The sequence below is a fragment of the Anolis sagrei genome, chromosome 1, assembly GCF_037176765.1.
Source record: "Anolis sagrei isolate rAnoSag1 chromosome 1, rAnoSag1.mat, whole genome shotgun sequence".
NCBI lineage: Eukaryota > Metazoa > Chordata > Lepidosauria > Squamata > Dactyloidae > Anolis > Anolis sagrei.
Genome location: NC_090021.1, coordinates 293,335,474 through 293,359,686, shown reverse-complemented (window position 1 = coordinate 293,359,686; position 24,213 = coordinate 293,335,474). Strand labels below are relative to the sequence as shown.

The window sequence follows — 24,213 nt, the reverse complement described above, 5'->3', positions numbered from 1 at the left end:
TCTTTTGCAAGAACGTATTTTGATGCCTAAGTAAAGCTGTAATAGTCAACAAAACACCAACACATAAAACCAATTGCAAACAGGGAGATAAAGATAGATCGCTACTAAAAGTGTTGCTTTTTCACATGTATAATCTTTTCCCCCCAGAAGTGAACGTGGCTAGCTTTTAAGATAATGGACTTGAAGAGCACCTTAAATAGCTGCTTTAATCTCCTCTAGAAGTGAGGAATTAGAAATACTAAGTTCTGTCTATGTTTTACATGCAAACTGGCATAGGAAATATTTTCAAATGACTTCTCTAGTTTTACTTCCATCTTGCAATCTATGGTGGAGTCGACATACTATATAACCTCCATACAAAAATCAACATACACACAGCATTCAGAATACATGTTCATATGTATTTAATTCTGAGAAGGTCTGAATATCACACTGACTCTGAAAAACCAACATTACACATCCATGGTTTATCATTTTCCTGTGTGCCTTGAATTGGTTTCCAACTAATGGCAACCCTATCACTGGGTTTTCTTGGCATTGTATGTTCAGAGGGGTTTTTCCTTTACCTTTCCTCTGAGGCCGAAGGATTTAACTTGCCCAAGGCAAGGGTATCTAGGTGAGGATTTGACCCTTCTGATTCACAGTCTAAAGTGGAAACCTGTACATCATGCTGGATTTTTCTTTATTGCAAGCCCTTGCAAAGGTTTCAATCCTCCCTTAAACACCTACTAGCATATTGACAATGCATGTGTTAGAGGGGAAAAGGCAGATATTTCTCATTACAAATATTTTTTAATCTCTTTACAAGAGAAAAGAGTAAAATAAAAGTTCATGGGTTGAATCTCATTTTGCACTGGGAACTGTGTTTTATACTCAATATACAAATCATGGACCAATTCAAAAGATACAAGCCCTAGCAAAATACCAAGTTCCAACCTCCCAATGCATTCTTCTGAAACAGTATGTGAATGTGGGTACAGTTTCTGAAATGGAAATTATAAATAATGAAGTTTGTGAACAATATATATACATGTATATATATATTGCATTCACTTACTGTGAGATGTTGGAAAAGCCACGCCCTCATGATATTTGTTGCTACTTTGGGGAAAATTCCTCTTTTCTTCTGACGTTTTTTATCTTTGTCTGGGTCATCATCATCCCCTGTTCCGGGAGAAGCTACACTGTTGTCTAAACCATCCCCTAACAAAAACAAAATGACAACAAAAAATGGGATGAAAGATAACAAACAATAAGTAGAAACCAGTCAGAACAATCAGGTTAACTACTGTGTCATTTATATATAAAAAAATAACAGACAACTTTGATTTCTTATTAAATATCATTTCTGATACAGATATATCAAAATCAGAAAGCACGTCTATTCAAGTACTAATTTGATGTCCCTCACATGTACAAATCATTATTTCAATTATAATTTTATGCTTGACATCGTGCAATGCCTCTTTGTCAATTATGGGATGCAATATGGGAAAACCGGCCACAGGAAAACCTATTCTCTCTAAATGCATCTCTGCAAACATGCCAAATACTTGGTGTAGGTAATCAAGTTAAATGTTCTGTGGTCTATATATTCTGGGTGCTCTACATAGGTCACAGTAAATGTGTCACTGTTCAGTGGACATAACACACTGTCAACTCAACCCATCCCCATTTAGTACCATCTCCCTACACAGAAAAGCATGTGTGCATGTACACACTCAAGCACTCTCATACATCCCTTGCATGACCCTGAACAGAGTATTAGCAAGACATGAAAACTTCTATCTCTGCATCATTATCTTCTTTCTTTAAAAAAAAGATGCACATCAAGGTAGGGTGCTTGCTTAATCAGAACTTTCCATCAACATCTTTCTCTTCAGTGCTTTTCCCTGGCATTAATTGTGCATTAGCAAAAATCATTTACTTTTAACAGTCATAGTTATTTTTTCTTGCCCTCCAGCAAAAATGCCTTGAAAGCCTGCCTGGAGGGCATCTAAATTATGTATCTGAAAAACTCTTCTGGCAAGGCATTGCAGGACCCCTACTTTCTTAAAATTCATACAAGCACGTCTTCCTGTTTTTGGGAAGGCATCAATCAAGAGCAGCAATATATGCCATATTCCTACATTAATATTTGAACTAATAACTTTTAAAAAAGGAAAGAAACAAGATCCGACTTGTGGCATAATCAAATGCAAAATAAATGAAGAATACTGGGACAGCACTGAGACTTTATAGATTGCTGTGTTTTCCTTACACATCATTAGCCCGGAGCCACACGAAAGAGGAAAACAGAGAAGTGGAGAGTTTATGCTCCCTGCTGGTGTTTAAGAAGCCGAGGTCCTGGAAGGACATCTGGGAATTGCTCTGAGACGGTGGTTTTTGTAATTTAAGAATAGACATTCATTAGCAGTAAATGCCATAAATCCCATGCTAAGTAAAAACCTTGTCCAAGAAAGCCTAAAACAATAAACTCTGTGCTCAATGTAGCCTGAGATAGACGCTCCATAGCTTCCTGAGGAATGCTAGAGACCCAAGAACTAACTCCTATAGCCTCTCCTGGTTTTTCAGTGCTGCTAAAACAAACACATTACTGCTACATAGAGATTGTTTATCTCAAAACTTTAAATTCTATTTCACCTTCATTTTGCGGTGCTCAAACACCTTTCCTGCGGTGCCTCTTCAAAGAAGCAAAAATAATCTGGGGGGAAAAACACCACCATTCAACCTTCTCTAACTAGAGGAACAAAAAAAAGCCAGCTGAAAGGGCTAGCAGATTAATTTTATTGACATTTCCATTTTCACTGCAATGTGATATCCTCCATCACATAGAAGAGATGGTCTTCACTATTTACAAAATGACAGGCCACTTCATTACAACCACCCTGCCCCAAGGCTGAGTAGTTCCCTTCCATCTGCCGAAGGTCCTGAGTCAGACCCTAAGTCACTGTTTTCTTTTCCTTTGACTTATGGCAAATAAAAAGTAAATTGAAGGGGTGGAGAGTGATCAAAGAAAGACGCAAGACCACACAGCTTATCAAAAGCCAGCTATTTTGTAGAAATATTGCTCTAGAAGAATTCCTTCTAGTAGCCCATCACCTACATACGTGTGTGTGTGTGTAAAAGCACAAAGCTACAACATATACACACCCTTTCCACTATGCCAAAGAACTGCTGCAAGGCAATTTTCATGAACACTAATGGCTTCTGACTGCTCCTTGGCAACCCTAGCATTTTAACCTGGTGGATGTGCTCTCCAAAATACAGAGGCTGGAGCTATCTCATCATCTGTTCATGTGACACAGATGGAGAGTGGCTATTAGGAGCCAGGCAATGGGCCTTGGGGATCTGAGGTGCTGTACTGTAGCCTCAGGCAATTTTGAAAAACAGTATCCGGAGATGGAGAGGCTAGAACAATCCATGCCAAAGCTTCAAGTTCAAAATCAGTCTGTTTGCCTACCTATTGTCTAGATAAAGATATTTTGTTTTTGTTTTTGTTTATTTTTTAAAAAAATAATAATGGATGTATGCATATAATGCATGGAGATATAAAACATTATCTCCACCCTTTTTTCTCAACCCGACACACAAAATGCTACAGAAAAATACACAGACTCTCTCTGAATCTCTCTCTCTCTGTATAGGTATGGAGGAAAGTATTTGTGATGTTTTCCATGTGAAGCATCATTTTGAGTCTCCAAGTGAATAAATATAGTGAATTCAGGGAGGGGGCATAAAATAATAGCTGGTTAGATATCCTGATTCACCCTACAAAAGTTTGTCTAAAGTTTAGACAGCTGATGGGACTGCTTTAGATATTTACTGATAATGCTGCTCTTTTCTCCATTCATGCAATTTTTTTCTGAAAGAAGAAGGCAATATGGTAGGAGCAATATACAAATGAAAACTGCAAACAATCAATAAGCGTTTCAAAAGTATACATGCTATGAATAGTACAACTATTAAACCTGAAATATAAGCGCTACAGCAGAAACAAAAAAAAAGCATGTGCTGCTTGCTTGTCTTGTATTTGTATGACACTCTTCTTTCAATGAGGTTAAGTAGCATTCATGGCTCTCATCTTCTTTTATCTTTACAAAATCCCTGTGAAGTAGGCCAGACTGAGAGGGAATGACTCGCTTACAGTTACGCAGTGAGTACCAAGGCTAGAATCTGGACTTCTATTGCCTTTTCCAACACCCTCAGCACTACATTACAATGGGTCTCATGCCAAGATAAATAATATCATATAAATAAAAATTAGACTAAAACCCATAACAGTCACTAATACTACATTCCTGGAAATGGAATAGGAGCCCCTGGTGGTGTGATGGGTTAAACCCTTGTGCCAGCAGGTTTGCTGACCAACAGTGAGAGCGGGCTGAGCTCCCTTTGTCAGCTCCAGCTCCCCATGAGGGAACCCAAGATAAGCCTCTCACAAGGATGGTAAAACATCAAAACATCTAGGCATCCCCTGGGAACTGTCCTTGCAGGCAGTCAATTCTCTCACGCTAGAAGTGACTTGCATTTTCTCAAGTCACTTCTGACACACACACACAAAACTGGAAATAAATTCTGGATGAAAATTTAGTCTTGTCTGAGATCAGTAAAAGCAAGATAAGGTGTCTGAAAGATATTTTGTGTATGTGACATCAAGTAGCTTTTGTACTTATAGAAGGACATAAATTTTATAGAGTTTTCTTAGGCAAAGAATACTCAGAGGTGGTTTTGCCAGCATATAGCACTACTATATTGCTACTGCTGTCCTTATTCAGTGATTTCAAATTGAATGAGAAAATAGGGACAGAGAAACAAAATAAAGCCTTAGCAGCTGAGTGCTTCATATAGTGCAATAATTACAAGCTGATTTTTGTCAGCCATGCCATTTTGGCATGTCAGCAAAGGAGTGAATGTAATCTGATGTGTAATACTATATTGCCTTATGAAGTGTGCAGAAATTTATACCTGTGCCTCTCCAACCAGTTGTTAATTCTATTTGGTACAGTGTTATCACATTTGTAAATGCATACACAAAATCTGAGTCAACACAGAGGCATAATATGCTATAACGGGCCAGGATGTAAGCAGCACTCTATTTCCTCCTTTAAAAATGCACTGGGGAAAAACTGAGCACACAGAAAATGAATCTTAGAAGGCAATGGGGAGTGAGGAAAGAGGGATGAGATTCCCCGAAGAAATGCATTTTGTGTGTGTGTGAGAGAGAGAGATTGAAAGAGAGAAAGGGAAGGAAAGTGGCCATTCTTGGGGAGATCATTCATTCATTCATACAGTGAGATTTAGCTTTCAAAGTCCACAGACCTCAGGGATCTTCAGGGAATGGAAGATCCAGTCCCACAGAGGGCCCGTCTCTGTGTTGCTTTTTCGTGTTCTCCACTCTGCATCCCCATCCCCACAGCAGCAAAGCACAATACTGCCAATGTTCCCCAAGATCTCAACCATTGTGTGCTATACAGTGCACCACTCCCCAGGGACAGAACAGAGCAGATGTATTTAATGCTGTTCCTGGCAGCACTATCTCCCACTGGTTCGCTGACTGCCTTTCTGTTAGATTCCAAGGACGATACACAACATGTAAAGAGGCCTTTTCATGACATACCCCTTTTCTTAAAATCACAGATCTCAATCATACTTGCCTCTGGTGGGCCCTGAAATGCCAATGAACTAGTACACCAAGGCAGTACTAATATGATCATATATTGTGAAGTTAGTGAGTTTTACTGCCCTTTCCTCTTTATTTGTTGTGTGTGTACATGTGCTATATATGTGTATTAAAAGGCTATGAACTGAATAAATAAATTGTAATATTCACATAGAAAATACTATATTAAAATGATCATTTCTATCACAGTAGTACTTTAAAGGCTGCTCACCCATATCGAGGCTTGAATTGTGTTATTGCTGTTGGTTTTGATGCTTGTTTTACATTTTGTATAATGTTGTTTTATGTTGTTTAAAACTGTTGTGATGCACTCTAATGTGCTATGTTTTAACTCTGTTAATTGGGCTTGGCCCCATGTAAGCTGCTCCGAGTCCCTTCGGGGAGATGGAGGCAGGACATAAAAATAAAGTTGTTGTTGTTGTTATAGCTTAATAAAATATGTTCCTACATTTACACTACTTTTCTTAGATACTGGGAAAGGCATCAATTATTATCTACTTATAGTCCATGAATTTTAGGTTTTGTTTTTTTTTTTTTTTTTAAAAAGATTGCTACACAGCCTTCAAAGGGTCTGTATGAATAGTTTCTTTCATATATTATTCATACAGCATATTAAAAGAATAGATACAAAAAATTCTTCATTTATTAAAAAATGTGGGTCCATTCCCTCCCACACTATAAAGGATAGTTCTCGTGTGCAAAATCACAAAATAAGATGATAGTGATGACGACAATGAAAACAATATATGCCTGGGGTCTGGAAACAGTTTCAGTACAATGAAAACAATCTCAGGAAGACAACAAGAACTCTAGCTCTGCAAAAAAAAATATCATTCTATAGCTGGTCTACAGAGTGTGTCAGTGTTTTGATACGTTACAGGAGGAGACAGATCAGACACAATGACATCTCTTTGCTAGAAAACAGCAACATTCTACAATTAATGCAGCTTGTTTAGCAAACTGATTTACAAAGTTGTTTTATCATAAACTGAGACAACTGAAAGTAAACTTGAAATCAAAGAAGACATATTGAATTAGAATGTAATGAAATGCTTTAATGCTTAGTTTACTTACTTTCTGGAGCATCACAGTCATCCAAATAATTACTTTGGAGGTACTGCAAACTATAGCTGGATTATTGCTTCAGAAACTACCGAAAACATATATGGGTGATCCAAAATATGAGTCCATCTTTTCCAGACCAAAGCTCAACACCCTTTCTAGTTTCCTATTGATTCACAGATCCTTTGCATGCCAGATATTTCAGAACTAATGGTTAAGTGGGTTGCTGTGAGTTTTCTGGGCTGTATGGCCATTTTCCAGAAGCATTCTCTCCTGACATTTCACCCACAAATGGTTAAGTGGCTGTAGTCAGTCTCAAGAAACCATCTCCCTATAAATTCCTAAACCTCATGCCTTATTTATACAAGTATCAAATTTTACATGGCTGTAATATCTGCCTTTTTAAGCCTCAAATATGCAAGTACCTCTTTAGGAGCCCACATACTTTGGACTGATTTTTACCTTGCTGGGGGGATCTTCCATGAAAAATAAGATTTCCTGTGCATGGTTGTAACTGACCTTGCCTAACTTAATTTACACATAACACAAAGAGACACATTGTGTCTGAAATGTCCCACATCACTACTGCAACATGTATCATCTTTGGGTTCAACAATGAATACTTCCTTTCTCCAGGGAGAGCAAATTATAGTGCTTTTAAGGAGATACATGGCAGCCAAGGAAAACATCTAGTTCTGTCCTAGGATAACTGCAAAATACACATTTGGTAACCATAAAAAGAAATCTAATTGGAAGTAGATTCCTTTGCTCAACCATTTTCTGTTTGTGATATGTTTCTACAAGAGACTCATGCTTTGCAACCTTACATCTTGACCTTACAAATTGCTAGGTTATAAGTGTCATAATAGGACCATAACCATTGTTGTTCTAGTTGAGTGTCATAGCAATTGCTGGAGTGAGCTTTAGAAACCAATAATCTGGTTGAGAAGTGCAGGCGGGTTCTGCTATGACATAAACAACTATCATCACCAAATGAAACCACACTGGATTATTAGCCCCAAAATGGAAAAAAAGTCACGTGGGACAAAATTACTTCTAATTCCCAAGGCCTTTATTTCTACAACCTACCCAGTGACCATCTGCATGTCCAAGTGCTTCAGAAATAAGATGAAAATGGAACCAGGGTGCATTATAGTAAGATGGACTTCACCTGTTCATGTCATAGAAGGGCCTTCTGTAGCTGCATGAGTGTATTCTGCTTCATGGTGTGATCCATGATATTTCTTCACTAGCCATGAGAAAGGCAGTAGCTCATTATATAGGATAGGATTGTTTTTATTTCTTCCTTTCTCTTGTTTAAAATTAATTGAGATTAATATCTCTTGGATTTAATAATTGTTTTCTCTACCTGCTTGATTTTTAGTTACTTATCTATCAGTGAGTTAAACCCTTATGCCAGCTGGTCTCCTGACAACAGGTCAGCAGTTTAAATCTGGGGAGAGTGGGTTGAGCTCCCTCTGTCAGCTCCAGCCTCCCACAAAGATGCTAAAGCATCAAAACATCCGGAGTGAGCAACATCCTTACAGATGGCCAGACGGTGAATTCTCTCACACCATGAGTGACTTGCAGTTTCTCAAGTTGCTTATCAGCTACACCTAATGCACAAAATGAAATTATCTGGCTGCTAATTCTAAGCAGTAGCTTGAATTTTTGAATTTTCCTTTCAAAGCGGAATACTTTTCTTGTTAAAATGTTCAAGTATGGAAAATGAAGAACACCTGCTAATTGTTCAGCTCTCTTATTGGCCCACTGTGCTAAACTATCTGGATATGTTAACACAGTTTTCACCAGTTTTTAAGTGACCAATTCATGGCCCAGTGCCATGTAGTGAAGAGAAGGATGAAATATGTTAGTTTACATGCAACATTTACTAACTGTGTGGATTTTCTGACATTAGAGAAGGGACAGTGACCCATGCCACCTTTTTCACACTCAAAAGAGCACTGAAAAAACAGTCTTCATAGGCTTACCTCAAGTTTCTCTGGCCCTGAACACCCCCCCTCCCCCAGGGAATGAGTAGAAAGAGAGAAAAAAAGAAGGGAATTTAAGCTCCTTTCTCTTCAACTTTTCAGGCGGTATAAGCAGCATTTAGCAAATTCAGCCCCCAAATGGCTCCAAATGCTCTGAGCTGCAGGGGCTCATCCTTTGTTAGCCTCCCTCTATTTACACAGGATTTACACAGGCTCTGTACTGAAGAGACCACATGTTTCTGACAGAAAGCACTTTCATTCATACTGCATCAGGCAACAGGATTGTAACCACTGCAGCTTCATGCTGACCTGAGATTAGGGATATCAGCAGTACGGAGATGGTAACAATCTACTAACTAACCCAAAATTATCCATGGAGATTTTTCTGCCACTCACATTATAACTAATGTGGTCATAGAGATGCAATTTCTTGAAAGAGCTATTAAGAACGAGCTATTGTCAAGAAAATCTCATCCTCCCCCACCCTCAAATAAACAGGAGGAAAGAAAGTATATGGGGGGGGGGGGATCTGACTGCTGCTTGGATTAAAACCATTTCACCCACTGCTGAAGACAAAAAGTGTAAAAGCAGACAGATGGACACATATGTAAATGTGGTGTCATTTTTCTTCTTGTCACTAGCAAATTAGTTAATAGTATAGTTTAATAATTTCTTCTCTCTTCTTTCATTGTGTTTAACAAGTCATAACCAGCCTCTGCTTAACAATGCCATACAAACATGCTCACTCACATTTATTTGCTTGCCATATTGCCCAACTACAGCTGTAATGATTAAGACATTTTTAGTTTCTGCTTATATGGCACAAATGCTGAAATCCGGTATTTGAGGGGCCACTATACAAGATACATTTTTCCTGTGTTGATATCTTTACAATGTGCACACTGCTTGTACATCACAACATGACAAATATTTTTTTTTTAAATTACATCTTTGGTAAATAAGCCTTGTGCTTAAACACAGACACAGATAAATTTGATTGAAGCTGAACCTACTGGCATCCTCCCATGAAATGTTTAGAAACTGAATTCTTAAAAGAAGACTTTTAAATTTCACATATTGCAGTGTCTGCAGCAATCAGTAAAATTATGATTAATTCACAAAGAACAAAAATCTCTTGTATGTAACTATACATAGCAGATTTTGTTAAAGTTCTTCCCCATATATTATAGTAAAGCATCTCTGAACATCTCAATGATTCATTTTTAGTGAGCTCTCAGCTGCCCTTAACCACAGTTAATGCTCAGAGTTTATTAAGGGGACAAATGCCAGTTAACTCCTAGCTCTCAAATTCAACTTTGCTTGGTCTTCCCAGTCTAATGCTTCAGCTTCCTAATGTGCTGTTCACCTCCCCTCTGTGTCATTTCTTCAAACAAGGAGTTCACAGCTTTCAGTCCCAAGCAAAGAAAACTGCTGTCTTTAAGTTATCTAAAGAATGTGGCAGATACTATCACTAGTCTTGCTGCAACATGAAGAAAGGAAAAGAGACAAGAGAGAGAAAAATAGGACGATCATCAGGAATGTATTACTAAGATATATAAAGTTTTTTTCCAGACTATAACTGAATGTTATAGTTAAGACCTTAATTTCTGAACGTATACTTAGAAATTTAGGAAATGTTTTTTGTCAAACTGCATGCCCTGAGGTGAAAAGTTGCTTTTCTTGTTCACATATAACCTCCACTCGTTTCTAATATCAGTTTTCTGTAAATAAGAAGAGTAAATTCAGGTTATGTCTAACATAGGCTTATGAAACTTCATTGAATTGAAGTTCAACAAACTAGTGACATGTCATGGTATTTCATTTAACTGGAATTCTGGTAGAAAAGGTACTCTCTGTTTTAGTTAGTTAATGCTGTTGTTAATATAATATATTAACACTAATTTGATACCTAAGTTCAAAATGGAAACTTTACAGGAAGGTTATTAAATTATAAATAATATATATCTTGATTGTTTGAGCAGTTGTCCTCACATTAGAATTGTATTCTGTATTTTTATTGTGCCAATGAAATATCATAACACTATTCTATGGGGTTGTTGTGAGTTTCCTGGGCTGTATGTCCATGTTACAGAAGCATTTCCTCCTGATGTTTCACCCACATTTATGGCAGGCATCCTCAGAGGTTGTGAAGTCTGTTGGAAACTAGGCAAGTGGGGTTCCACAGATATATAAACCTCACTTGCCTATTCTCCAACAGACTTCACAACCTTTGAAGATGCCTGCTATAGATGTGGGCAAAATGTCAGGAGATAATGCTTCTGGAACATGGCCATACAGCCCCAAAAACTAACAGCAACCCAGTGATTCCAGCCATGAAAGCCTTCAACGATGCTATTCTACTGCTTTTTCACTGAGACCATCTTTAAATCATGTTCTTTATCCTGAAAAAAAGATGAAAAGTTTGTTTCCAAAAGGTACTAAAACCAAAAGAAAAATTAGTTATAGCTGATGCTCATTGTTGGCTAGGAGATGAATATTATGTACAGATCAAAGCTATTAAAAGTATCAAATCATTTTGGTACAGGGCTTGGAAAATTGCATTTTGTAGCAAAAGAATGCACATCCTCAGCACATTTTCTTTGATTCCTGTAAAATTTATTCAGGTGCATTTAGTACCTTTTGGAAATAAATTCCACAGATGCACTGATACTGATTTGATATGCATGGTTGTATTTAGCATTAACTGCTAAATACAACTAGATATGTGTGTGCCTTCAAGTTGCCTGTCAACCTATACAGATCCCATGAATTTCGTAAGGTAGTCAAAAGTGGTTTTGCTATTCCTTCATCTAAAATATAGTCTGACATTCATTGGCAGTTTCCCATAAAAATACTAACCGGGGGTAATTCTGCTTATCTTTCAAGATCAGGTGGGATCTGGTGCCTTTCGTAGGTATCTACTCACTTTTTCTAACAACGATTCAAAAGTTCAGCTCTGATAATTTATTCCCATGAAGCAAAGTGTTGCTTTAATGATTTTAGTAAGAAAAAGGGTAATCAAGATTTTAGAAAACAGTTAAATAGAATTAGTTAAATGCTCGTAAATATTTTAAGACCAGCAGTTTCTTCATCGAGTTTTTAAAAAGAGTTAAGTGAGATAATTTTCTGTGTAACTGCCATTATTCAGTTGAAGCTCAGCTTTAAAAGTGCTGATTAGATATGAACTAAAACTTGTGCCTGATTTTTAAGTTAGATATGACCTGATGTCCCCCCCCCCCCCCCCCCCAGCTTTTGCTGTGATCTTTTTCACATTTCATTTGCAGCTCTTGCCTGCAAAGAACTCATATCCAACTGGATATATGTCTTGGACCATGATCCAGATAACAATAAAGTGTCTTTCTTAAGTTGCTTCTTAAACAGTAGTAAGAATCACTACCCACAAGGCAAACACATTTTGATACTCAGGAGCCTTTCAAAAGCAACTGAGGTGAAAGTCAGCTTTTAGTATTTAAAGTAAAAGGTTCTGTGACACATAAACATGCTACAAAATGCTGCTGGAGTTGCTGCTATCTTGTCACAGCATTTTTAAAGATTTTCAACAGAGGTTGATGTGAGTTATCCAGGCTGCATGGCTATGTTCCAGAAGCATTCTCTCCTGATGTTTACCCTGCATTTATGGCAGGCATCCTCAGAGGTTCTGAGGACCTCAGAAGCTCTGAGGAAGCCTGCCATAGATACAGACAAAGTGTCAGGAGAGAATGGTCATACAGCCCAGAAAACTCACAACAACCCAGTGATTTCAGCCATGAAAACTTTCAACAATATGTTTTCAACAGAGTTTGGAAAATTCCTTTCAAGAAGATCTCTTTCTCTGATTGCTTTTAAACAAAGGCTGAATGACCATATGTTGAGAGTGCTTAGACTGGGTGTTACTGAATGGCAGAATGGGGCAAGATCAGGCATGGGCAAACTTCAACCCTAATTGTGGGTGTTGAAGTCCAATATACCTGGAGGGACGAAGTTTGCCCATGTCCGGTCTACATGATCCCTGTAGTTTCTTCCAACTCGAGTCACTGATAAGACTGAGAAAGGTGGTATACAAGTATAGTAAATAAATAAATAAAATATATAAATATGCTTCTGTGATTTTATGAATGAATTTGATGACATGTTGAAGCAATCCAGACCCAGCTTTCTTAAAGGAACTTCCTTTAACTTCCCAGGTTCTTTTCAGTGAGACATACAAGGACTCAAGTATGTCTAACACTGCAGTATGCTACTTAACAATACCATCCTAGTAACTAGTTATTTTATGTTTAGTGCTTTTGCAAACATCTTTGGCCTTTAGGAACTTGAATTGCGACTCCCTTACAAAGCTGTATATAGAAGTCCTTTGTATAAATTGATAATTTCTGCTGTTTTCTGTATGGGTTGATACATAAAAACATGCTTGTTTCATCATCAATGGTTAAACAAATCAATTTTTTCAAGAACAGAATTTTTCAAGAAGAGATGATAGGAAAGCTTTTAAACATTTTTTTTCCAACAATTACTAAAGAATCAAATAATGGAATATTTTAATGAAGAATAGTTTACAACAGAAAGCATTGTTAAACATGAAGTTAAGTAGCATTACCTTTTTATATAACAGTCATCTTTGTTATAATGTTACCTACTACAGTGAAATTACTAGTGGTCTATTAATATTCTCATTAGAAGCCTAGATGTTAAGGTTTTATTACTTACATATAAAAATTTAACCACCTAAAAATGGCTTGTAACAAAGTGCACTTGGAGCCACTTTTAGAGAAATGATTGTGCTTGAAATTAAGTATAAGTATTTATTCCTCTCTAAATGCACTTTATGTATTGTAATATTGTTTGCAGATACTGTGATTTTTTTTAATTAATGCTACAAATTTGAAGAGTCTTTAATGTTCATATTACTACACTCTGGTAGCCAAATCACCTGGGTATGTGATAACCCAGAAACTTTATTAATTGTAATATCTAAGGCATATATAAGTTTGTGTGTGTATCTGTGTCACGGAGATGATGAATCCAGCCCTTAATTATCACATGAAAGTATTCTGTCTATAAACTAAATACAAAAATTCAAGACTGGAAGAAATCTGTATATTCTTAGTAGTTCTGCAATAAAGCAATGTTCCTGAGAGTAACACTTACTAGGACCTAATACCAAAAGTTTTAGTAATTATCATTGCATGTTAAGAGATGTTTACTGCAAGATGCTGTACAACCAGCACCAATTGCAATCTTTACATTGCAATGAAGGATCTTGAACAACTTTTTCAAATAAATAAATACTGTGGCCCAGAGCAAGGTGGAGCCCCGGGCTGATGGAAGGACCCCATCAGTAGAGGCAATTTCCCTGCCAATACTTGCCCACAGACCTACAACAGAATGTCCCCTTCTCCTTCCCATCCCATCTTCTCCACCACTTCAAACTCTTCTCTGGATGTTTTCCAGTCCTAAGGAATAAATAGCTATTGTTGGCCAAGAGGAAATGCATAGGAACTACAAACCTGCCTCCTTTGAGATTTGTTGATGAGCTTCTTGCATCAGAGCAAGAACCCAATTGGATCCTGGCCTATGCATTTTAAATAAGCAAATGCAGCAATCTGTGCATGTTAGTTTATTTAGCAACAATCCTATTGTATTTGCTGACTCAGCTCTCTGGAAAGTGAACAGAAATATTATACTGCCCAGAAACCTACAGGTCTAGCTGAAGCAGTTATAACATTTCTCTTTTTAGGGAACTCAGACTTGCATCACCTTATTACTCCTTTAGTAGGATGTGGGCCTAGCTTGTATTTATTTTGAATGTCCTCATAGATATATTAGAAGATATATTAGAAAACCTAGATTGTCCGTGGTGGTAATAGATAAGAAGAAGCAAGTATGGTTTTGAACCAGTGTACCACAGAAATGACTGGCAAATAGCTTAATAATGTACTTGCCAATGGCTTTGAAAATTCAGGCCCAGGTGCATTTAAAAGCACATATATACACACTGAGGGGTAGATAACTCCATGAGCCTAGCCCATTCTTTTCAAGTGTGAATAGGGCAATTAGCTACAACTTTGTGTTGTCGAAGACTTTCATGGATGGAACCACTGGGTTGCTGTGAGTTTTCCGGGCTGTATGGCCATGTTCCAGAAGTATTCTCTCCTGACATTTCAACCACATCTATGGCAGGCATCCTCAGAGTTGTGAGGAGAGAATTCTTCTGGAACATGGCTATACAGCCCGGAAAACTCACAGCAACCCAACTAAAAATTTTAATTCTTTTTCACTCTGGCTAAGGGGACCCTTTTCTGTCATCAAACTCTTTATCACTCCATTCATATGACCAACTGGTTCAAAATCATCTTACTATTGAATGCATATACTCAGCACATTTGAACTCCTTTGTAATTTACTACTCTATACATGGTCATTGGGAGCAAAGGAATAACTGTGATTCTGCTTGTGGTGCACAATCTCTCACCCTGGATTTGGAATTTGAGAGGTATCACCTGTGTTCCAGACCCATTTCAGTTCAGCCCCTTATATATGCATATCTGATAGTTCTAATAAGATAACTATGCTTACAGATGTTATTTATGAGGAACACGTATATATTAAAGGAGAATACAAAATAACTCTGAATTGTGTATGATCTTACATACCATAAGAGCTCCAACACCTATGCACAATGGGGTTGATTAACTCTCTGGGTGCTGCAGACATATTTATACACCTCCTCCTAAAGTGTTCATTTGGCTGGCAGTCTGGAAAATGCCAGAATGTGAAGGGTTAAGTTCGAACACTGATACTTTTTTATTTTTGCAGGCTTAACTTAAACCTTTTAACTTTAAATTGTATTACTCTGATTTAGGAAGTACAATGATATTCAAAAGCTACTAATCCCAATGGAAGACAAGAAACCAACCATTTAAAAAATTAAATGTAAACATTTCAGATGTTGTGACATGCTAAGTTTATCTTCATGTATAAAAACATCAGTTTTGGACATCGCTAGTTATATCTATATATATAATAAACCTCTAAACCTGGATTCATTCCCAGACTAAAATAGCCATTATCAGTTAAATATAAAGTTATTACTAACACATGCTGAAGAACAAGGAAATGGAAATGTTTAGCAATGGTAATGACATTGCTATTTGTGTACACAAGTCATGGGGTTTCAGTTACACAAATAATCAATTACTTGCTATAGACTTAAGTTAGCTGATTATTTGTTGGTCAAACTAGACAACTGATGAGATCTACTATGTCAGGTTTTTTTTTGTTTCACCTTAGTTCAAAACTAACTGTTTTCTTGCACAACACACATAAAACTTGGTGTAGATAAAAACAGCATTAGATAATTTTCTGATTCATTTATGTCATACATACAAACTCCCATTTCAAAAACAAAAAAATTAAAAGAGCTTATTTGTTTCTCATAAAACTGTTTCACAGATTCCACAAAACTACACCTTTACTCAGATTAGATCTGAACTCCATTAAGGAAGTAACATTATTAGCTAAATATGCTGATATAGAAAATTTCCAGTTAATGATTATGGAAGGAAAGGGGGTCATTCTATTTTATCATTAGGTAAATAAGTAGTGTATGCACTCTAGAGACAGAAATTAAGAATCAGATGACTTTTTAGTGCTGACTGAAAAGAACAGAATCATCATGTCCTGACAACATGCAGAAATCACAATGAAAGTGGTCAACTCCTCTTTGAAACTGCAGCATCATTATCACTTCCAAAATCTGTGGAAACTCAAGTCCCATAATAAAATAGCAATCCTTATATAAAATGGTTAACACTTCAAACAAGGCAGTTTACACACATAAAAAGGCAAACATTCAATGCCTCGGGTGAGTACAAACATATCAAAATAATACACAATAAAGCAACAATAATAACAGTGAGCTTACAATGAAGAATCAGGCATTGTGATAAAAAATACTCCAATAAGACATAGTTAACTAAAAAATAAGTATACATTACAACAAATATCCTAAAAGCAATATAAAATACAGCTACATTAAAAATGCCTGGCATGGGTGTTCATTTGAAATGTAATGAGGCAGCCATATAGTACAAGTGGGACTTGCCAGCATTCCAAGTAGTTCAAGTGTCTTAGTCCTCCTCCTCTCCATATGCTAAAGTGCATAGGTGCATTTTCAGGAGTTTCTTAAAGGAGAGGAGGGTGGGGCCATTTTTACTTCTTTAGAGAAGGAGTTCCAGAGACAGGGCGCGATCACGGAGAAGGCCCCCTCTCATTCCCACCAAACAATCTTGTGATGGAGGTGGGACTGAGGGGAGGACCTCCTCCAGTGCACAGGATGGCCTGTATAGGGAGATGTGATTAGACAAATAGCCTAGACCCAAACTGTTCAGTCTTCGGTGCATAACAAAATCAAAGTTTTCTTTTAAAATGTTTTTTTTTAATATTTTTGCACAATGGTTAGCTGAATCTATGAATGCTAAACTTCTAGATAAAGAGGGCTGACTATAAAATATTCACTCCTGGGCACCAGGTTTTAAGAAAGCTATAGACAAATTGGAGTGGGTTCAGATAAGGGCAATGAGGATGATAAGAGATCTAGGGAACAAACTATATACGTTGAATGTGAAAGAGCTGGGCTTGTTTAGCTTGGAGAAGAGAAGACTGAGGGGTGATTTGACTATTTAAATACCTAAAGGGCTGCTAGAAATAGACATACTGGCTTGTTCTATGCTTCCTCAAAGGGGAGAACTGGGTTTCATGGATTGACATTAAAGGAAGGTATGTTTTGACTAAATATCAACTATGAGAAGAGTTTGGTAAGAGAACCAATTTCCTAGTGCAGATCTACGCTGACCCCAGGGCTGATCCAGTATAACATATACTGGATCACACCCGGTATGGTTGACACTGCCACCTGCTACCCAGCAATTGCACTGATATAGTACTGCTAGATGGCCACTCTTTCTGTCCCCTCCCATTCTTCTTGTCACAGTGATCAGTAGGTACAACATGCTCATCACCTTAAGTGATATTGACTGGGGTGCCATAGGGAGAGGAGGAATCATTCCCTCTCCTTCTCCCTTTTTCATTTGCTACTCCAGCAGACACTACTGCAGGCAACAAGTGACCAACAGGACCCATGTTTTACCAGATGATTTTATTTCAGTACCAGTCCAACAGTTTATATGGGCCCAAAGTTGTAAATTTGGATCAATCCATGACTTTGGTTGACATGGCCAAAACTGCATTAAGCAGCTTCGCCTTGTACTAATTCACATCAGCTCTGTGTAGCATGTAGCCATCATAGAACAAATTTTGGTATACTTTGTGCTAAGTGATCACTGTAGATGTGCCCATAGAATAACAAGATATCCTTCTCCTGATAACTTCAGAACAAGGTTGGACAGAACTAGGTTGGACAGCTCCCTGTTGAGAATGCTTCTGGAAATTCTGCACGGAGCAGCAGACTGAACCTGATAGCCCACAATGATATCACCAACGCTATGACTCTGTGATATGGTAGAAGTTCTTTTTTCAGTATGTTTAACCTGGAGATGCGAAGGTTGAGAGAAGACTTGCCATGTTTAAATATTTGAAAGGATGTCATACTGAAGAGGGGACAAGCTCATTTTCTGGTGCTTTAGATACTAGGGCACAGAGCAATGGATTCAGGTCAGAGGAAAGGGCATTCGATCTGAACATTAAGAAGAACTTGCTGACAGTTAGATCTGTTTGACAGTGGAATATGTTGTTTCCTTGGTGTGTGGTCGACTCTCGTTCTATGGAGGTTTTTAGATAGAGACCAGATGGTCACCTGCTTTGGGTGCTTTGATTGTACTTGTCCTGCATGGCAAGGTATTGGACTTGATGGCCCTTGTTATCTCTTCCAGTTCTAAAATTCTGTGATTCTAAGACTTTGATATCAAACTGAAGGCTTTCTTGGGACCTATCCAGATCACAAAAATGTATTTAGAAATACCAAGACTTTCTAATTTGTTTTAATCAGCATATCCATTGTTTGGCATCCAAACTCTTTCTTGAAATATCCTGGATTTCCTGCACTTCCTCCTCCCTTGTCCTCCTTCTGCTCCCTTTCCCTTTGATCATGTTTCATATCTAGATTTGGCCACTTTTCATAAATTGAATTTTACCAGTCTTCACAGAGCCATTTTAAAATATTATTCAATAGTTATAATTAAAATGTTAAAATGCTGAGTAGAATACTTTTAGGGCAGTTTAAAAAATAGGGTCATTTTATTGCTAGTATTCCTCTTTCCCTAACTTGATTTCTGTTGAATGTGGGTCCTGGAAACAATCCTTGAGTTTCTTGGTTCCAGTCATCTCAACTATTTCTTGTATAACAAACAGATAATCATTTTGAGAAATACTGAGTTGATTTTAACTGAGCTAGGGAATGAAAATAAAATAAAAAACCTTTGGTAATGTCCACTAATAGACCCATGCATTTTCCCTCAGCATCAAACACCAGCTGTCCCATGGTCAGGATCTGACTCTATGCACCCACTGAATCTCTACATTCCCATTAGTCAAGCCAGATAAATAATAATAGTTCCCCTTATTTCTTTTTCCCTAAAAACTTGCTCCAGGTGGTTAGAAAGCCCATCAGTGAAAATTTTCAGTGCCTTAGAGTGCTTCACAGGGACTAAAAGAAAGGGGAAAATCCCAATTCTACTGCTGGAAAGCAAAATAATCCAAAGTGCACTGAGAGGTCCAAGATTACAGTCATGTTGCTCTTCAACTATCCTAATACTCAAAAGTAGCCATGCTTGTTCAATCTTTGTTGTTATGGTTAATGACCAGTGATGAAACAATAGAATTTATCTGGACCTTGATTTTCTGATTTCTTTTTAAACATTAATGACATTAACATTAAAATGTGGCTAAAATAAGACTATTGTCAACATCTACAAAAGGTGACTCAGGTGCTTCCAGACAGGTAGTTAATCCCAGGAGCATCTGCATTGTAAAAATACGGATGTTCCCAGGGGTCCATATACACACCCCAGATAGGGCACGCTTTCTGGGGTGGGCATCCAGATGTTCTTCTGGGACTTCCTGGAAGAACACGGGACACTGTAACCTTCTCCTCAAAAGCCCCCCAAAACAGAGTAAAAAAAACCAGAAGAACTCATCCAGCCTTTATGAGATGGCTGCCAGAGCTCTCCTGGCACATACAAATGATGTACCAGGAGAAGGGGAGCAGGAGCAATTTTCCTCCTCCTCCCCCCTTTCTCCTGGCGTATCATTTGTACACGCCAGGAGAACTCTGACAACCATCTCATGGAGGCCGAGTGAGTCCTTTTATTTATTTATTTTACTCTGTTTTGGGGAGCTTTTGGGGTGGGGGTATTCCCATAGGTTTCTGGGTTAATTTAGCCTGGAAAAACATGGGAATACAGTCTGAACGGCAGTCCAGACACCAGAAGTTGTGGGTTTATCCCACACCTTCCAAGAAGGCACGGAATAAACCCACTATCAAATTAATTTGCCACAAACCAGTGTTTTCCTGGTTTGTGGTGGATTAATTTGGGTTTATCCATGACATCATCTGGACAACCCCCTTTTTATTGCAGAACTTTCTGCAATAAAGTGGCTGTCTGGATGTGCCCTAAACAAAGAATCAGCCCCATTGACATTAATCAGAACAAGTATCTTATGGCCATAGTTTTGGGGTTTTTTAAAAAAGAAATCCAGCTTCAAGACCAAAAAAAGTAAGGACAAATGGACTGGTTATTTGGATCATTTTTGCAATATTTGAAATATCACTCATATATCCGTATTTCATGTATCTTTTAAAGCAGTGCTTCCCAATCTTTGGACCTCCAGGTGTTTTGGACTTTTGCTCCCACCATTCCTAACAGCTGGTAAACTGGTTGGGATATCTGGGATTTGGAGTCCAAAACACCTGGAGGCGCAAAGTGGGAACCACTGTTTTAAAGTATAAAACAAAAACCCAGATCGGTTTTACTTCTTATAGACATTCTTCCATGTAAGTAAAGCATACAAAATGAAGCCTGGATCAAGGAACTGTGGGCAATACCACTTTAATCTAAGCCACTGTACTTTCTGTACCCTTGATTGTTTTTCCTTTATGTCATTCTAGTCTTGAGCCTATTTTTGATGGTTCATAGACTATAACTCCTAAACAGCACTTCCTCATTCATTATTGTAGAATTAGTTGTAAATCCTACTGGTGGTACCAAAAAAGAAAAAGAGGAGGTGGGGAAGGGGGAGAGAGAAAAAAGGGGGGGGAACCCTCAAACCCTAATTGGTCCCACAGGGTAGTTAGGTGCTGTGGAAGACTTAAAAACACTATTATCTCCCCATAGTGATTTGCTAGCCTTCCTATACTCTCTGTAGCACATTGGGACTTCTAAATTACATACCATAATTGACATCAAATATCTGTCCCACCAGTGAATATCTTTATTAGCATCAAAATCACTCACAACTAGTGTTCCTCAATGTTATTAAACAGAACTTGTTCTAGGTGTTGCCTTACTAATTAGTCAGGATGAGCCCGAGGAAGAAAATCTGGGTCATGTTAAATTAATTGGAATGAGCATGAAAATTAGCTGAGCAAACTGCATCAATTTTCTATAGAGAGCCTTTCTTCATGTTGAGAATAAAAATGGATATTATGAGGCATTAACCAAACTGCCTTCTGTGACTGCCAAGAGGTGTGTTACAGTAGCCCAAAAATATCATGCTCACAGATTTTCGGAAGTTAATAAGACATTTCCAGGAATGGTAAATACATGGTGTTAAAATGGGTGTGCCTCTTATGGGAAAATGCCAAGTCATTTCATGTTTATTCAGGCATAACAAGCTCTTCAAAATGAGCATAATTTAAAGGGTGAATAGTGCAAAGCGGGCTAACATTCAACTAATTTTCCTTAAGAAAGAAAAGATTAAATTGAACAAAAAATGAATTAAGAGGTTTACAAGTCAACAAGTCAACCATCAGATTTCAGCCTCCGCTCACTATATTCTCATCATCCCCTGCCATGAAGTTTCTGAAAAAATGTCCCGAAGGCAGGGAACAAAGCGAGCAGAACTGATTACAGCTACACTCACCGCCTTGCTGTCTAAACTCTGTTTGGCTTCCTAATGAGCTCACTAAAAACCTAATTCATCTCCCATAACCCTTCTCAGCCCTCCTTGAAATTCACCATTATGGAAATTACAGATGAAACATTTACAGGCTGTGTCCAAATTACTGCTTCTTCAACAGGCAGGTCTCTGACCCTCACAATGAACACAATAGAGGTATGTCCGGCATGAACCCACTCAGGCCATGGGCTTTAGAATAAAGAGGCTCGGAAAGGTTAAGACTTTTTTCTCATGGTGATAATGATTTCCACATTGATGCATCCAATCCCATGAATATGGGGATTCCAAGGGTTTGACAGTATATCAAACACAAACTATAATTCAGAAGCAGGGAAATGAGTTGTACTGATGACAAATAGCTGAAACAGGCTAATGTGAATTCCCAGCCTGTTCAGGAGGAAACTCCCTCAGTTCCTCATTACATGAAGTCAAAATGATCCTCACGGCACCTAGCCTGTAACTGGAAGATTACTGAATTGATAGATCCTTAGTTTAAAATGCAGCTGTTTTATTCTGCTTTAGTAATTAATTCTTTTTCCAATACCTTATTGATTAAGCGTAGACCCTGATAAAGTTCAAACTGAGAAGAATCTCTAGTGGCTTCCTTAGTTGCTCAAGAGAGTCAATGAAAACTTCCTACAATTCCACCTGCCTCCTCTGAGTGCTGATCCAATGAACAGAACAGTTTTTTCTCATAAATTAGTCAGGCCATGTGGAGCTGTATTAGCTGATGGTTGCTTTTGTCTCTCTACTTGCTGACTTGCTTTTCAATTTTGCTGTCCTTTGTGCTGTCACACACAAAGTCGGAGTGCAGCTGCCATTCTGAACCCAAACCAAGGTAAAGAACAATTCGTACAAACTACATTTTCCCCATTTTATACAGCTGCAACTCCCTCAGCAGTGCAGTGCTCAATAATTCCTCCTGGGACCCAACTAGCTGAGAAATCAGTACTGAAGCTTGCAGACATATTGTAGAACTAAAGTTGAAAAAGAAAATGCAACCTGTTTTCTTCAAGACTGGCCTATCTTTCAGAATGGAATATCTGTAGCTATCTTTTCCAGAAGTTGTGGATTTCTACAGTAGGATTTAGTAACAAGTGCTTACAAGCAGTAATCACAACATCTATGACAACAAAAGGAGAATTCATACCTATTGTCCAAGAAGCTGTCTCTATGAATGACCACTACAGACATTATAATAGCATTTTACAAGAAAAGATATCGCCAAGACGTTGTCACATGTAATAGAGAATCAAAATTAGTGAATAAGAACTTGACCTTTTTGGTGGAATTAGAGGGTATGCAATTATTATTTTTCTGTTTTCCATGAACATTTGGTACTATTCTGAAGTTCTTTTAAAGCAGTAGTTCATTTTCCAATATGTCCAGCAAAACGAAAAAAGAGTAATTGTGTGTGCCTGCAATATAATAAAAGACTGATATGCTAACAGTTTCATCCCAACCCTGTGCATTGACACAGAAACTCAAAACTATGGAAATAAGCAATCTTTTTCACACAAAAAAGTCAGGATGTAAAATACTATGTTACTGTATTGTTCTGGCTTTAGCCAATCAATGTGACTCTCTAGGACCTAAGGCTAACATTTGATCAGTTTCACCTTGGGTTCCCAATAGTTAACTAAAGCTGTAGTCAAACCGTATAAGAAGTAGATGCCTTCTGGATATTTTAAATTAAAAATTGTTACTTTTTATCTTTGTGTTAGAACCCATGTGCACATTACCAGGCTAGTTATTTTAATTTAATTTTATTAATGTATTATTATTATTATTATTATTATTAAAAACTTTATTTGTAGCCCATCCTATCTCCCCAAGGGAACTCAAGGTGGCTTCCAACATAATAAAGACATCAGACAGACACACCTCAGTTAACAAAACTTCTGAGAAAGAAGCTTCTTTTTACAAAGTCCTTTATGTTTTCCCAGGTCATCCTTTCCTCTTTTCCTCTCTCTAGATCACACATGTCAAATGAAAGACCAGTTAACCAAATTTGGCCTGCCATGTCATTTTATATGGCCAACAATGCTTTTAATCCCAGGACAAAACAATTACAATTATACAGTCTTACAATTCTAAACAGCCTTTTGAAGGCAACCGTAAGGTTGATGTGGCCCTCAATGAAAATGAATTTGGCACCCCAGCTCTAGATGGCACCTCTTTTAGCAACATCTGTATGGAGAAGATGGTGAAAGCTAGATGGAGAGGCATAGACTTTTGGCAGCAGTATGTCTGCTGTAAGCAACGCAATTAAGCTTAAACTGGGAAAGAATGGAATTCTAATTTAGCTGGTCCTACCGTAACTCTGTCTGTAAACCTACAACA

At 37.8% G+C, this 24,213-nt stretch overlaps 1 protein-coding gene across 8 annotated transcripts in view; it reads right to left on the bottom strand.

The window, feature by feature from the left end:
- MEIS2 (Meis homeobox 2) overlaps nucleotides 1-24,213 on the bottom strand; it is a 224,536-nt gene that overhangs the window by 156,534 nt on the left and 43,789 nt on the right. For 4 of the 8 annotated variants that reach the window (XM_060759893.2, XM_060759933.2, XM_060759899.2 and 1 more), the window contains exons 8-9: nucleotides 15,390-15,491; nucleotides 1,058-1,203 (exon numbers count right to left, since the gene is read on the bottom strand). In XM_060759893.2, coding sequence (XP_060615876.2) covers nucleotides 1,058-1,203; nucleotides 15,390-15,491 — 248 coding nt within the window. The remainder of the gene's footprint in view (nucleotides 1-1,057; nucleotides 1,204-15,389; nucleotides 15,492-24,213) is intronic. The other 4 variants (XM_060759918.2, XM_060759955.2, XM_067462861.1 and 1 more) reach the window with 1 other exon arrangement.